At 37.7% G+C, this 16,628-nt stretch overlaps 2 protein-coding genes across 13 annotated transcripts; both read left to right on the top strand.

The window, feature by feature from the left end:
- Window positions 1–2,161: 2,161 nt before the first annotated feature.
- Window positions 2,162–7,758, top strand: LOC112276968 (calcium-dependent lipid-binding protein). 2 transcript variants are annotated; one of them, XM_024508823.3, is made up of 13 exons: window positions 2,162–2,344; window positions 2,842–3,027; window positions 3,230–3,275; window positions 3,544–3,645; window positions 3,836–3,886; window positions 4,063–4,183; window positions 4,287–4,405; window positions 4,699–4,797; window positions 4,991–5,071; window positions 5,309–5,397; window positions 5,683–5,908; window positions 6,226–6,390; window positions 6,595–7,758. In XM_024508823.3, exons 2-13 carry the CDS (start codon window positions 3,008–3,010, stop codon window positions 6,970–6,972), a joined length of 1,497 nt encoding a protein of 498 aa, XP_024364591.1. In that variant the 5' UTR covers window positions 2,162–2,344; window positions 2,842–3,007; the 3' UTR covers window positions 6,973–7,758. The 2 variants fall into 2 exon arrangements, with proteins under 2 accessions (XP_024364591.1, XP_024364590.1); XM_024508822.3 differs by lacking the exons at window positions 2,162–2,344; window positions 2,842–3,027 and having other exon boundaries at window positions 3,034–3,275.
- A 3,639-nt stretch (window positions 7,759–11,397) lies between these two features.
- Window positions 11,398–15,943, top strand: LOC112276436 (uncharacterized). Of its 11 annotated transcripts, XM_073530876.2 has the most exons (10): window positions 11,398–11,869; window positions 11,995–12,153; window positions 12,591–12,717; window positions 12,865–13,191; window positions 13,630–13,673; window positions 13,844–14,375; window positions 14,552–14,654; window positions 14,896–15,035; window positions 15,192–15,359; window positions 15,471–15,943. In XM_073530876.2, exons 4-10 carry the CDS (start codon window positions 13,024–13,026, stop codon window positions 15,597–15,599), a joined length of 1,284 nt encoding a protein of 427 aa, XP_073386977.1. In that variant the 5' UTR covers window positions 11,398–11,869; window positions 11,995–12,153; window positions 12,591–12,717; window positions 12,865–13,023; the 3' UTR covers window positions 15,600–15,943. The 11 variants fall into 11 exon arrangements, with proteins under 11 accessions (XP_073386977.1, XP_073386978.1, XP_024363517.1 ...); XM_073530877.2 differs by lacking the exon at window positions 11,995–12,153 and having other exon boundaries at window positions 12,969–13,077; XM_024507749.3 differs by lacking the exon at window positions 11,995–12,153 and having other exon boundaries at window positions 12,969–13,191.
- The last annotated feature ends 685 nt before the right edge of the window (window positions 15,944–16,628 follow it).

Genomic DNA, 16,628 nt, shown 5'->3' with positions numbered 1-16,628 from the left:
ACCCTGCCGCCACCACGTGAATGGGCACGGAACTTGGCTAACCTCGGCACCCATCACCACGGCAGTACTGCCCCCACGTCCATCTGGCAGGAGTCACTGTTAAACCGTGGGAGCGTGGTTGTGAGGTCAGTGTACACGAGGTATGTGTTGCTGCTCTCTCTCTCTCTCTCACCCTGCGGGTGAGCAAGGAAGGGGGCCCCAAAGCTGCCGGGGATCCCCTCGGGCGGATTCCTCTTGGAATCTGTCTCCTGGGCCCCATGGCTATATGCCGCCGGCACCCACATTTGCCCAGTCAACGTTTCCGTACCCGTTCTCGGCTCCCAAGCACTCTCTCTCTGACTGAGAACGTGATGGGTCTGGGAACGGTTGAGTCAGGGAGACGTTCTTTGTATTTTGCATAATTTTTCTACATTTTAATTTATTAAGCCGTTTTCTTCTTGCCTTTACTACACCTGCCCAGCAGCAGAGCACATTAGACTTATCAATATGAGTAACAAGTCATTCAATAAATGTAAATATTTATATATACATGAATATAAAAGTGTAGAGTTATGTTACTGAATTGTATAGAAATCAAGTTGAATCAATACTCGAATTTTCTTAGCATGTGAATATGAACATATATAGCCCAGTATATATTGATGTATGAAATAGTGACATATATTTTAAAATTTTAAATGATAATGCTATTAGCTATATATACGTATGTGAGTGAAAAAAATGAATATGAATATATATATATATATATATATATATAATATAAGTTCATTCACATAGATAAATATTTTTTTGAATTACATTATTAGCTACTTTGTAAGGGAAAAAACGATTTTTGTATGGAAGCTTTCAAGATTACTTTACAATTATTTTTACTTTAAATTATATATATATATATATATATTCATATTCATGACAATATCTCATGAACATGGAATTATAACCTCAAGCTTACAATGATTGTCAAGTGCTCACATATATATATATATATATATATATAATTACATGTGGTATGCTAGGCAAAAGAACTAAGGCTAAAAATGATCAAAATTTTTGTTATATTAATTAATGTAATATCAAAAAGCCCAAAATAAACAATATATTTGTATTATTTTGAGATTTGTTTTAAAAAAAACAAAAACAAAAACAAAAAAACAAACAAACAAACTCACCAAAAGCTAACTGATTTCACTCTTAATAGTTAAGAAACTTAATAACATACCACCAAGAAAGCAATAAAATGATGTAGTTGTATTTGATATTTCATTTTTGTTACAAATTAATGGTTCTAAGTTTATTTAATTTCTTTTTGTTTTTAATCATGTATGTACATTATTGTTTAAATTATTTTTGCATAAACATGTGAATTTTTTAAATATCATTTTATATAGTTTTTGTGTGGGTTTGATGGAATGTGTTTGTCTGCTCTTTTTTACATTGTTTGCATTGTGGTTTTTTTGTTGTATTGTATACTCTTACACATCAATAACTTGCTTTATCATGTAACTTTTGATGCAAATCAAGGGACTCAATGCAACTATGATTTTTTAAAATAAAAATAAATTAAATATTTTTTTTTTGATTGTTTAATATACTCAACTCAATCTTTGCCACTCAAAATCAATGTTAGAAATGAAATTTTTAAAAGAATCAAAACCACTTTCAAAATTTTCAGAAATTTTAAAAAACATATGTAGGAGAAAGGATTTCTTTAAGTTGCTTGAGCAAAAAAAAAAATTATTATTATTTATTTTAAAATAATATGAAATCTTATTTCAAATATAATAAATAAAATTAGAAAAGGAAAAAAGAAAAAATATGCATACATATACACACATTCGTACACATACGTACACATGTTTGTAAGGAGATGCTTGAATATTTAGAGGTTAGGCGAAAAACCAGAATTTAGAATGCTGGAGTTGAAGGAGTTTAAACCCCTTAATCTCACAAGAAACAGGTGTGAATAGAATCACAGAGAATCAGAGGAGAGAGCGGGTCGGGTGGGGGGCAATACGACAAGGGGAGCCGCGCTATGGAAATGGAAAGCTGCGTTCGAACTCCTGGAAAGGAAGGGAGGGCGAAAGCGCAAAAGGTAGCGCTCGCGAAACGGGAATTTCGGTGATATAGGTGCGGTTTGATTGACTGTGTTTTGCGCATCGGGGCTCATCGGAATTGCATCTTTGCTGCAGTGTCTGCACTGTACACTCACCTTTCTAACTAGCTCTTCTGTCGCTGCTCTCGTCGCGCGCTTGATGCGGTTTTTGCAAGGCTCGTTCAGGAAGAGCGTCCGTCAGAACCCTCACTACTGTTGTGGTGCTGCGTACGTGTGTTGAGCAATCTCGAGGTATGCGCCAGAACATAGCATTCGTGATCGGGATAAAGCTCGTAGAACGGGATCTTAGTCCCGAAGAGCGATTACTCGACGCGTTTCCCTGTTTTCCTTTTATCCCTTCCCATTTTTAGCGAGATTCTGAGGTATTTGAAATCTCACACAGTGTTCGTGACTTGTCCGAACGCGTTGCACCTGGAATGGGAATATTGTGTTGAAGGTGTGCGTACTTAGGTTGTGAGTTCCGTTCTATTTTTGACGCTTATTTACTGAGATATGAGCGTGTGATATAGGTTCAGAGTTGATTGTAATAAAATGCGGTGTTGGTAGGGGTTTGCAGGAGTATTAGTGCAATTTGGGCGGAATTCGTAGTTCTTAAGAGGACTTAAAGTTGCATGTAGTGTAGCTACTGACTGTTACAGTCGTTTGTTCTTTGATTGTGGGATGGATTATCGTTGTGAACTTAGCCTGTTATTCTCAATTGTTTCTCCACATGCCTCTGTCTTCTGCAGGAAAGGGCACTTCTGTCGAGATCTCCTTTCTGACGAAGGATTATAAATTTGAGCTACTACGTATCGGCGACTACTGAGCTATTTTTGTGCCTATGGCCACGTGGCCAACATGAGTACAGAGCACACTTCACATGATTAAGTGGATGTATTCAGAAATCGCGTATGTATGGTGGTAGTGGATGGAAGGTAGCTTTTGCTTTTAGTTATGGTACCAGTAATGAAGCAGGTAGGGGCACCTGAAGTGAATGTGACGAAGTCAAGGAGCTGAATAACAGATATTTTATTATCAGGGACCTCAGTGTATGAATTAAGCAAGCAAAAGGTCTGTCACGATGGTGCTTAGTGGGCTTATAATCGGATGGTTGGTGGGAGTGGTAATTATTGCCAGGTGGAGGTATATGATGGACAAACGAAACAAGAAGAGAATTCAGAAGGTTCTCCGCCTAAGAAACTTTCTCGTAAAAAGTCTGGTTTGGTTCTCATGATTTTCTGGCTCTGCGAATTCAGGTTTGTAGATGTAGAATTGTTCAAATCGATTGTGTCTAGAGTCAACCTTCAACTGCGATGTGGAAAATATTCCTCGAGTACAGCTGTCTTTTGAAATATAAATTATCCATCACACCTGGGAGCCATTTAAGGGATTGATACCTCAGGTCAGGACAGTTCTGAGACCATAATTGTTTTTGATCTTTTAATCCACAGGCTACTGGCATAGAGCTTTTGAACGTCATAGACGAAATGGACCTCAAAAAGCTTTGTGAACAAAGCTTACCAAATCATATTTCGTTCTTAACCTTTGAAAAGGTATCAACCTAGCGACTTGCACCAGCAACTTGTGTCTGCAAGTGAAGTTTTATTTCTAATGCTTCAAGTAACTTTGCTTTTGCGCATATTGTTAGTTAACGTATGATTTGAAGCTGAAGGTCTACGTAAAACTTTCACGTCTCAATCTTTCTGCTTTGTATTCTCAGTGGATTTTAACACATTTTGGCAGGTGGAATGGTTGAACAAAACGCTGGATAAGTTCTGGCCGTCTATAGTAGAGGTATGTGCATTAATCTGGACTCACTATTGATACATTAATGCTCTTGCAATTAATGTTTCTTCAATGAATCACTAATTTGGTTTGATTGGGATGATTCGCTTAGTCTCATTTTCTGAAGCGGGTTCACGAAAGTCACAGATGGTGACTAAGAGGTATTGCCACGGTTGTATGTTTAGGCCACTGAAAAGGAGGTGAAGATGAGGCTCGGACCAATGTTAGTGGCGTATAAGCCTGTTGAGATTTCATCGCTCACGCTGGACAAGTTTCACCTAGGAAAAACGCCCCCCAAAATTGATGGTAAGATCTTGCTTTGTGCAATGTCTCTGAAGTATACTACGGTATTCATCCCAATTTATTGAACTACAGGTTGATGCTGATGATAATTTATTCACCTATATAGGGGTAAGAATACAGAGGTTTCGTGAAGGTCAAGTGCACATGGATATGGAGTTCAAGTGGGGTGGCAGTGGTGAAATTGTACTCAACATAGGTTTTATGAGAACCAAACTGCCTGTTCAGGTGCCTTGAATTTTATTGACAAGTTATTTTTTTGTTTTTATTTCAAGGTTTATGCTGCTGTTCTAATGAAACATCTTGTAAGGGTTGTAACCGTAGACCTGAGTGAAAACTACAGGATTTTAACAATGCAGCTTCATGCTCAAGCCTTGTTGATCTAGCAGTTGTGCGAATCATTCGTGATCGATGCTGTTCTTCTATTATGGTGGTCGTTAATGAAGAATCGTCACACTTATGTTGGCACAAACTCGGAGGTTATAATTGTGAACTAACGGTCTGTACTTGTTAAAGTGCAGTTGAAAAATCTTTCCTTCTTCGCAACAATTCGTGTTATCTTCCAACTTTCAGAAGTGATTCCGTGTATCTCCGCCCTTGTTGTCGCTCTTCTGCCTAAGGTAAGTTATCACTGGCCCCTTGAACTATTTAAAGGAGATTTCATTGTCAAGTGTGTGTTCAAAGTCAGGAGCGGTGTGTTGTGACAGCGTGTGATTCAGTTAATCGCTTCTTGGAGAAGTACCAGACAAGCGATTAGATATGAATGATTCTATCTATTTTGTTAACGTAACAGGTTGTGCTCTCTCCATGCAGCCAAAATTTCAAATTGGTTACAAACTGAATGTTATCGGAGGAAACAATGCTAACCTCCCTGGCCTGGGTGACATGATTGAGGTGGATACCTGAACTAAGCATTTTACGTTAGAAGGTGTTGTTGGGGCTAGTCTGATACTGTCACATGCAGACATAGAATTGATTTTTGCGCGGCTCTTCAACGTGAATTCTGTTCAATTTTACCTATGTATTGTCAAATTTAAAAGTTTTAAGCTTGTATCATTCACATGCCTTCAGAAGTATTGGACAATGCTTTTAGATATTGCCTTCAATAAATGGTATGTTTCTACTGTGAAGGATTTGGTGAACAGTACTGTTGCGGATCAAGTGGAGTGGCCACACAGAATCGTAGTTCCTGTTGGCGATACACCTGCAGACATCATGAGGTTGGTTTTGCTCATGTCCTTCCTGTTGGACTGGAATGAAATTGTCAATGCAGTTTGCATGTGCAAGCCTCCGAGTTATATGATATCTATTTGAGCCAGACTGTAGTATGTTTTGCGACCAGGTTAGGTGCTTTTGATGATCACTTCAAAGATTATACCTTTTACACTGATAAATTTGTCGAAGTTGGAGAAGGGAGTCTTTGACATGTGTTGCGGAATGTCCCGACTTACGTCTTCAAAGAATTCATCCTAGGGTGATTCTAACATTATAGTGATTGGCTCCAGTGACTTAGGTTTAAAGCTCCAAGGCCAGTTGAAAGTTAAAGTATTTAAGGCTGAAAAACTGAAAAACAAGGAGACTGTTGGAAGATCAGATCCTTACGTTTTACTGTTTGTACGAGTGCTTTTCAAGAAAAAAACTAAAGTCATTCACAGCAATCTGAATCCGGAATGGATGGAGAGTTTTTTGTTTAATGTCGAGGACACTGAAACTCAGACTCTCATACTGCAGGTTTGTGCTTCTACATTTGCTTCTGTTTCCATAGTAGATCCGAGGTACGCACCTAGTGAGAGTGTTAAATGACAAAGAAAAGAAAAGAAAGCAAAAAAAAAAAAAAACAAACAAACAAACAAACAAAAGTAAAGATGTAATATACATGATTTTATATAATTCTATTTTTAGACGGTTTAATCGCTGCATTATTGCTGTGCGGGGTATTGGGTAATTTTAAAGGTATCGAGGGCCTCCTTGACGTATTTTGTTGCTGATTTTGAGGATGTTGGTGAGTCATGACCGTTATGTAATCGCATCCCAATGATGCTGAACAGGTCATGGACGAGGACATTGGAGCAGATAAGGAACTTGGCATAGCTTCAGTGCCGCTACATGATTTGAAACCAGACACTGAAATTGAGATTACTCAAAAGCTGCTCAAATCTTTGGACACTGCGAAGGTTAAGGACAAAAGTGATCGTGGTTCCATCACAATTAGTGTAAGTGCCATCGTGCAAATTATACCAAGTTTCTGCCCTTTCCGATTAACATGCGGGTTTTTGTTACCGTGCATCTCCTCATGCAATAATTACTCTTCAAAATAGCTATTATTCATCAGATTGCTATTTCTCAGGCATTAGGTTGTGTTTCCATTTCTTGTGTACGCAATTCGCACTAACTTGACTATTTTAACACACATCCAGCTCAAATACCACCCTTACACCAAAGAGGAGCAGGTGGCTGCTATGCTAGCCGAGCAGAACGAGCTCAAAGCAAGAGAACAAATGAACAATGGTGTAATTGGAGGCGCTATGGATGCCGTGGGAGGAGGTGTGAAGATGGTGGGCTCAGGAATTTCCGCTGTTGGTTCTGGTGGATCAAAGCTTGTGGGTACTGGTGTTGGAGCTGTAGGGTCGAGTGTGGGTATTGTAGGTTCGGGGGTTGTCAAGGCTAGCAGGTTGGTAAGCAGTGGCGTGAAAAGGCTGTCAAGTAGCAACAGACTTGTTAGTACAACTTCAACTCCAGTCAATGGAAGCCCAATGCATGAAGTGAATGGCATTTCGAAATTGAAAGAGGTTTAAACTGTTGCTCTTATGAGTTGACACAGCACATGTGGAGTAAATGGCCTACTCCAAGTGCCAGAAAAGTTCAAAAGCAAGTTGTGGCTGAGCCAATTTGGAGCATGACATTGATATCATTTTCAGCTTCAGGCAATGTGAAGAATGCAGGCGACTTCGAATTCAGGAAGCTCTAAGCTTCTTTGAAGATCAGCGTTCAACTTCATCTTTGAACCTTCAGCTCTACCAGAGGCTCTGTGGATTTCTTAATCGAGTGTGCTCTTGGTGTTGTGTGATTTTTGCTTTGTTGAAAGCTAACCATCTTTCTCTTTATTTTTCTTAGGGCTGAGCATAGTGCCATCATAGGTTTTGTAGGACAGATATACTCGCCAAGGCAGCCTAGAAATGCAATCCAAAATGTCAAGTAGGCTAAATCTAGGTTGCTTTGGTCAACACGACTGTGATTAATCTGTTTCAGACACATTCTGTCTGAAGGGTTATAATCACACGCTGTCTTTAGAGGCAGATTCCTTTCTTAGATTCTAATGAGAAAGTTCAACGTGCCTAAGCACTTTCGGAGCATATACATATATATAGCCCCGTGCTTTGAGTTTTCTTTTAGCGTATGTCTAAATTAGAATGTACACCATTAGTGTCTGCTCGGTCTGAGAGTAAAGCTTATTGAAACTTTCACCACATTAGTAATGCTTCTGCAAATGCTAAATCCACGCAAGTCAATTTGCTGCTACCCATGTGGTGCTTATTGTAACTTTCATGTAAATTGAAGCCGTCGATACTATTTCTTCCTCTTGTGACGTGCATCTTTGTTTTGGGAGTGCCTCTTCTAACGACTTGTGCTTGTCATTTAGTTGCTCGTGGGATCAACTCTGGATTATGTCCACATCTGCATTCAGAGGATATCAGTCGAAAATGTAGACGTGGAGTATGACAATAATGAGACACCCCGGACCTTCCAACAGTTTTCTTAAATCGAATGCTCTCACTACGTTCCTTGCGGTGTGACCAAATGTGCAAGTCGTAGGGAACCAAGTCAGCTGGATCACTCGCTTGTAAAGTGGCTATCCCATTTTGCTGAATTCCAGAGTCTAGTGCAACTTTGGACTGGTAAGTAGACAAGCATAGGATTCAGCTACCAAGTCTATTTATATCTCAGGGCATCTCATGACTAGGGCTTGAGCCTAGAACTTGAAAGACGTCTCTTGCTCGAAAGCCATCACAATAGAGCAAAGAATCGAATGTTACGGAATAGATTGTGTAATTTGAGTCTGATAAGTGGTAGTCTAGAGGTCAGTGCGGTGGTGTGAATTTTCTACTTGGGGTGGGGTGGTTTACAATTAGAGCGAGGGGAGGAGATATAGAGGAGGTTCATGTAGTGGAGTTCGGTGGTTGCGGTAGGGGAGATGGCGGTAGCTCTGGTAGGCTCGCAGATTGAAGAAGGATGCATTCACGGAATGAGATCGGGCGGAGGTGGAGGGTGACTTGGATATTCTGCAAAGGGAAAACATAAAGCACCGGGATACCGTCCACATGTATGATCAAGCATTTCAGCAGTTGCATGAGCAGAAAATGGAAGTGGGACAGTTCCTGCAGATCTTTCCATGGCGTTAAAATTCGATTAGATCAAGCAAATGCTTCATTGGGTTCTCTTGAGGGTTGATGTCGTTTGTTCGCCTTGGTCTCGAGTTGGAATTGTGAGAAGCATGTGCCCTGCATGTGGTAGCTGTATTACAAGCAATTGGAGCTGGGAGCTGCGTCATCTCGCTTTTTGAACAAGCTATAGCCTTTTGAAAGCAACGATGCCTCCACATCTAAGGGTACCACGCTCTTGATGACTATAGGTATGTCTAATTGCAACAGCTGATAGCAGATGCTCATTTCATTTTTTGATCAGAATCTTACTCCGAATGAGCTGCAACAATGTGCTCTGTCTTGATACTTTTAAATTTTATATGGTGTATGTTCCTGTTTATGTGTGCACACAGTATGCCCGACTGGACTCACGTCTTGTGTTAAAAGTTCACGTTTAATGGATATAAAGTCATTTGAATGTCATCAAATTTTTCAAATAAGAGAGAATTTTTGTTAATTAACAAATTTAAAATATAAAAGTATGTAAAGATTGTGTTTATTTTAACTCTTTCATTACGTAAATATACAAAAATAATCTTATTTAATAATAAATGTTTGTTTTTAATAACATTGTTATTAAGCAATACATTAGGATCTATATTTTGGACAAAACTACCAACTTTGTTATAGATCTGCAATTGAATTTTTAAACGTTTGTACATGTTTTTATATTGAATATATATTTTAAATTTTAACTTAGTTGGTTGATTATATTTAAAATTATTAAAATTCAAGTATGTTGAGAAATTAGTAATAAATAGTTTTAGGATCAATAAGGATAGAAGCAATTTATAAAGACCCACCTCTTGGATTGAGATAAAACTTTGTAGATTAGTTATTGACATGAATTACAAGTTTAAACCATATTTTGAGTTCATCTTAATAATAAAAGAATTAGATCTTACATTTGGATGTTTAACATTAAGATAAGAAAAGAAAGTTGCTTAATACTTGAAAATTATTTTTAGTCTTTTTTTTCAATTTGTAAGTTTAATTCTTTTTAATTTTTTTATAAATTAATAAAATAAAAGATATAATTTTTTTAAAGAAATATTAACCATTTATTAAAAAAATTATAGAGTTTTAATGTTGCTATTAGAATTTAATACGATTTTACTAGAATTAACTTAATTTTTTTTAGGATTTGATTAAAATTTTTTAGGATTATTTAAAGATTTGATTGAATTTACTTAGGTTTTGATAAGATTTGGTAAGAATTTATTGAAGATTTTATTAAAATTAAATTAAGATTTATATAAGGATTTAATAGGATTTAATAGGATTTAATTATGATGTACTTAGAGTTTCTTTAGGGTTTTATTTTACTTATAATTTTGTTAAAACTTGATAGAATGATCTTAAGATTTTTTACGGATTTTCTTATAATATCATTATTTTTTATATAGAGATTTTTTAGTATCTAGATAGGATTTTTTAAGAATTTTATTAAAATTAAATTATAATTTATTTAATATTTTATTAAAATTTTAGAAGATTTATTTATACTTATTTGTTATTTCTTTAAAATTTTATTAAATTTTATTTAGGATTTTAATAGAATTTGATAGAACTATTTTCAAGTTTTTTTAGAATTTACTTAGAGTTTTATTATGATTTATTTAGGAGTTTGTTAGGGTGTAATATGGTTTGTTTATGATTTATTTAGAATTTTTTTGAAGATTGATTATAATTTGATAAGATATATTTAGGATTTTTGTAAGATTTAAAAAGATATATCTAAGATTTTTTGGAGATTTATTTAGGATTTTGTTTGGATTGTTTATCATTACTTAGGTTTGCTATTCAGAGTTGATAGAAATTAGAATTGATTGAGTTTAGGATTTCTAAGAGGATCAAGTTTGTCAAGACATTTGTTTCTAAATTTTTCATTTGATTCTGAATTATTCAAAAGTAAATAAGTAAATAAATAAAAACAAAAACTTTAAAGATTAGATAAATTATTTTTATAGCTAAATATTTGCTACATTCTCAAACTAGATTTTACATAACACAACAATATGATACAAGTCAATTTCTATTCCTCATCCAACAAGCATATTTATAAACAACCTAACTATTAAGTGCATCTTGATAACCAAACATTCAAAATTCTACAAAATCTTCTAAATGATTCTTTCAAACTTATGGATTACTTGAGACTTTATTGTTGTTATAAATTATATAAAACCTATATACAAATCAATTTCTTGATTGATGTAGAGTTTAGAAAGAAAAAAATAAAGAAGTCAAGCTAATGGAATAATAGATAATATTGAACTATTTTTGAACCCAAAAGAGGCAACTTAGATTGCTTCTAATAACCAAATCAACTTGTTAGCACCAATATAAAGACTTTTCTTTACCAATTATTTATTTATTTTAATTAATGGAAATGGTGTTTATTCTTTTCTTCTTCAAAAAAGAAAGAAATTTTAAACAAATAAATACTCATAAAAAGGATCTATATCTAAAACAAAATTTGAGCAAGGAGCTTTGAAAATTTGCTAAGTTAAATTTAGATAGTGACAATAAGCCAAAAAATTAGAACTCTAATAAGTCTCACTTTTATTAGAACACACTTTAGCATCTTTAAAGCAAGATATTCTCACATCCGATTAACTACTTCTGTGTAATTTGACACCAATTTATGTCCAACAAAAACAAATCCACCACATTATGAATTACAAACTTTCACACTGCTTTAGATATCTCTGTTCATGAGAGCTCCACTAGACCATGACACCATACAGTCTGAAATGAGCTGGTGGGTCTCATTTACCGACTCCTTATCTGCAGCTGCACTTGACGAGAAACCAACATTCTCTCGGAGATGAAAGGATAGTTGGTTCTGAAGATATCTCTGCAGTCTCACACAACATCGTCTTTGTCAATTCTGCGCATATCTTCAGTAATTCTGTGTGTTCAGCACCTGAAGTTGAGAGTTTGTTGATGGTGTTGAATGACGTGATTTGTGGTGCATGCAGTGGCAACGAATCGTGGGATTGAAACGAATGGGTCTTTGGGATATGAAGGAAAACAACCCTAGCTTATTGAGGAGGCATCCGGATAGTGGTGGACATGGACCACCATGGTGTCCTTCATATCTCCTCCGCTCTTTTCATTTCCCGCAACACCGTATCTTCATCTTCACCACGACCATTCGGAAGCTGCATGAGGTGAATCAGGTGGTTCGCATTGACGCGGTCGTTTGTTAGGAAATTTATTCAAATCATCAGCACGCGATGTCTCCGTAATTCCAGAAATGTCCGCGGTAAGTTCCTCCTGCCCATGTTTGTTTGGCATCGGGAAAAGCTAGCTGGTGTTACTTGTGCCCATGGAAAGTTCCAGTTTGACTGATTCGGGTAAGAATATCGTTTGCATCATCCTTTCTTTCAGAGGGGATAGACGATTGTAGAAGAAGCGACGGTGAAAAGTGAGCTGGAATTATTAAGCAGCCAGGGTTTTGATTGTTTTATTAACTGCTGAATAATGAATTCCTTTCCGCCTCAGCAGACATGCCCGCTTCTTTTTTAAAACTAAAGATCGGCAGTAACGGTATGCGCTGTGCAGTGCCATGTATTTTTCCACAGAACAATTCTGACTCCTTCTCTTCGTCAAAGCATGTTGAGTATTGGCAAGAGTTCCTTCCATGATATAAATCAGGGTTTTTAAGATACTAGTCTGGTGAAGTGTCGTCCTCAGTAGAACCTAATCTAAATGGTTTCTTGAGGCCTCAGAAGGTTCTCTTGATTTTAAAAGTAGGGCATGTCAGAACATAGAGAATAATTATTGTATCAATTGACCATCCGCGCATTTTCTACTGTGATCTCCTGCCTATCAATTCATAGATCCATAAACCCTAGACAACAGCTAAAACAACCTCATTTACATGGTTTTAACGCCCTCGAATTACTTTGCGTATGTATGATAGAAGTTGAAGTAAACAAAACTCCTCATTGAATCTTCAATTCGCCCTGCATGTTTCCTTTCAGATGGACAGGACACTCCACATCTAGAGGCGAACGTAATGTCCAAACTTATAGTTAATTACTTGGACCCACCTCTGAGCGGCAGTTACCATGTTATTCCTGCCACGAGCCTTTTACAACTGATAAACAGGTTCGTATGATGTACGCTACGTATAATTACAATAATTTGTACATGGTTTGAATGGGTTCGTATATTTTTAATAATAGAAATATAAATCTTAAATATCCAAAGTTGTTCTGATATGGGTTCTTAAATACATAATTTCTCACCTCGAAGGATTATTCGTGGAAGGCTTTTGAATGCTCATTTGAAGGAGATCAAAGAAATGAAATTTTGATATATTCTGTTGGAAGGCTCAAGAATATCTGTGAAAGATACAGATCACAAGAGTTGAGGGGATCAACAAGGTGAAAAAACAAGATAGCGGTTGAAACTATGAAAAGATGGAAGCCACTTTTAAAGAAGGAGGCTTCCAACCCAGCAGAACAAGTTAAGTTTGCAAAGCAGGGTCTTAAATGGGCACGCTCTCAGAAGGATGTCCAGAACTATCTCGATAGGATACGGCAAGATGAAATACAGAAAAGTTCACAGCAAACAAGAAAGGTGCCATGCAGACTGCTAATGATGTATTTTGTTGGATCCACCATACCTTCTCACATCATGTATTGCTTCATTTGATCGAAATGCAGTAGTTTACACACATAGCTGATATTTCCTTTGTTCAAGTAAAAGTTTAGAGAATAATGTGGTGGCTCAGCCGAATGACAAGCAACCGAACTGCAATTCCTCTATTACAACACCTTTAAAGAATCCACATGTTGGAAACATCCTTACCTCGTATCCAAGTTGATTCCATAACTAGGTTGTTCATTACAAAGGCTCTTGTGTAGATAGTCTAAAACATTGCAATTATGTGCATGAAACTTCTCTTGTCGCATAGTTCGAAACAACCAGTTCTGAAATTTTTAAAAATCGTGAGGATTAGCAAGTTCGTTTGATTCCTGAAATAAATTTGGTTTGACATGTGTTTCTCATGTGTAGGTCACCAAAAGAGAGCCAGTGCAGGTCGTCCCGTTAAAAAATGGGTACCTTCCACTCATTATCAAAATTATACGCTCACTAGATGAAGCGTACCTGAATAATTTCTGATTTGAATGTTGAGGTTCTGGAGCCAAGTGATCTCATGTAAAGTTTCCGTTGTACTAATAGTTGATTCCATTATTTATACGCTCCAGTGTTTGGGATGGTGGAGAAGTTCCTCAGCTGTAGAAAGGATGAAGAAATCTGAGGTTCAGGCTCTAAGCATGATGCGTCAACAATCCTCCTTGATTCCCGGGAATATTGGAATCGTGGTGCCATTGCAACAGACGATGAGCAACATACTTATGCCGTTGCCTGTTACATGTGATGAATACCAAGTGTTCAGTCGGTCCACTTCGGGGGCTGAGGCTCAGATCACAGATATGACCCAGAAATCGCATTTGAACACTACACACGCTCAGCAGCAGGGGCTTTCTGCTCTAGCAACTGAGCTTTTGTCGAAGACGAGCAAAGCAGACTTCAGCAAGGAAAATGAAATAGGTGGTAGTGTTAACAACAATGTGCAGTCCGCATATGAAGTAAGGTTAAAAAAATGCTTGAAGGGTGATATTATGCAAACCATCATTGCAGAAGGTGAAGCCGCCAACTTAAGTTATCAGAGAGAAGACCATGCTCGATCTGTAACCGCTGAAGTGAGTGAATCCACCAAGCCGAGGTTCAAGGAATCAAAGTTAAAAATCCCCCAGGTCAATCCTCTTTCTGCATTTGCACCTAATACACCATGTGACACGTATCGAAGGGTGGACTTGTGATTGTATTCCAGTGTAGGCCCTGAAATAGAGCGTTTCTGGATTGCTGTGCACTCATTATACTTTCACAGATCAAGTATCAATATGAAATTACTGACGTGTCATGTGTCCAGAAACCTGTGAGTAAGGATCAGTTACAATATGGAGATTCACGAGACTATCTGCTTCAACTTGAACAAGAAAAGCAGCAGGATCGCCGATACTCCCATAGAATAGGTGACTAGTGTTCCATTACAAACCACCAAACTTTGGTCTTTCAGTGAATAATTGTTAAGGGCTTTGGCATCCTCGGGGGAACAGAGTGATAAAATACGTCTTCTGTTAGCTTCACTTCTACTGTAGGATATCAGATTAATTCATATACTTACAATAAAATAAAATAAAACTGACTAATTATACTTAATCAAACTGATTTTACATAAAATTGACTTAGTAATTCGGCTTTTGAATAGGACAGCAATAAGGAAGAAGCAAGTGAGATATTTTAGGAGTTTGGAAGGTGTTGGAGAGGTAGACGATATCAGAACCACGCCACCATGTTCTAAAGCTGATCCACAATCGATCGCCAACTTCCCGATCATTGAGAATGTTGAGGAGGTAAATTACAGTTTCCGTTACCAGGCACGATCACCGTTACTATTAAAAAAAATCCTTCGAGAATTTAATAATGTTTCGCGACAATGACTTGATTGGAAAGATTGTGGGTCGAGGTAATCCCTGTGTTTAATTCTCTAATTGTGCTGTCAAGTGCAGAGTGCTCGAAGATACCCTGATTTTATTTACAAACCGAGCGCGGCGCGGAAAAATGTTGACTCGGACTCCGTGTCCTCGTGCAGCCCTGGGCACTGTGAAACTGAGTTCAGGCCTCTCAGCTGTGAAACTGGGAAAAGTACAGACGGAATGGTCTTAGATCTCTCTTCGGTTAGTGTCTCGAAATCCATGTTTGCCCACCAATCAAATGATAATCTTACGTGGCTCTGAATATTCAACAACGTGCAATATTAAGCACCCTACCACTGCAAAATGGTGTAGGCAAGCGTAAGGAGGGAAACATTGAGGAAGGAATTAGCTGAGCGGATTCGGAAGGAAGCTTTACGCAAGAAGTCGCTCCTTTCGCAGAGCCGTGCTGCTTCCAGACAGTCACAATGTCAATGCCATTAAGAAATGTTCGTGGAGCTAGAACTGTACAAATAAAAACCTCGAATCGCGAAGCATGGGTAATACTCGCAGCCAGGACGTCAAACCTAGATTTCTGTAGCAAAAAAATCATTTATTTCTGTCCCGCAGCTCTCTATGTTCCAAGCAGGGGCGAAATAGACAGCTCTAGAGTCAGCGTATAAAAGCTGGATCAGCTGTCAGTGCTGTGTTATTGTTGTTTTAGGGTGATTGATTCCAAGGGTTCATACGTAGGCATATCTTCTGGAAGATTGATGTAATGAGACTGCATTAGTGTCACCCGTGAGAATTGACCCATCTGATGAGTTCAGATAGCTCCACATTGTTAACCAGTAGCACTATCTGAAGACATGTGCATAGACTGTAGTGGATTGGAGGTGACTCATCAACATGTGTGTCACTTATGACAAGGTAATCGCTGCTAACTTCTCAACGTTTGTACAAGCAAACGAGAAAAAACAAAACAAAACAAAATAAAGCAAGCAAACAAACAAACAAACAAACAAATGAAAAAATAAATACAGTAAATCTCGAGGTCCGGCAGTTCAACGGGTGGACTTCCGAAGCTCATGAGGCAGAATACAGTCGAAGCACCACTTCGGAAAAAAAATGCAACAGAAGATACGTATGTGCAGCAGATTCTGCATGTAAAGAAGCCCTTGGTAAAGTTTCAGACAAGGGCGCTCTCCAAATCAGCAGATTGTCTCCACATCAGCTTGAGCTGAATATCATGATTCGGTTAGCCGTGTACCCTGCACCGCACAGCATGTGTTTTGGTTGTCCGTCTTGAAAGCCGGAATTTAGTGCAAAAGAACGAATTTCTGTTCTGACTGGGGGGACCTTCTACTTCCTCTCATGTATACATCCCATTGCCAATATGCTTGACCGAGCCATAGCTTCTGCTGTATGATAGGTATTCCCAGTACTGCGTGTGCCTGACCTTGAGAGTCACTGATCCATACCATGTCCTGCACAACCTCGTGATCCCAAACCAATATTCAAAAATTTGATACC

This window comes from Physcomitrium patens, chromosome 24, assembly GCF_059467195.1.
Source record: "Physcomitrium patens ecotype Gransden chromosome 24, ASM5946719v1, whole genome shotgun sequence".
Taxonomy (NCBI): domain Eukaryota; kingdom Viridiplantae; phylum Streptophyta; class Bryopsida; order Funariales; family Funariaceae; genus Physcomitrium; species Physcomitrium patens.
The sequence above is the reverse complement of the archived record's forward strand: the minus strand, read 5'-3'. Positions and strand labels throughout refer to the sequence as shown.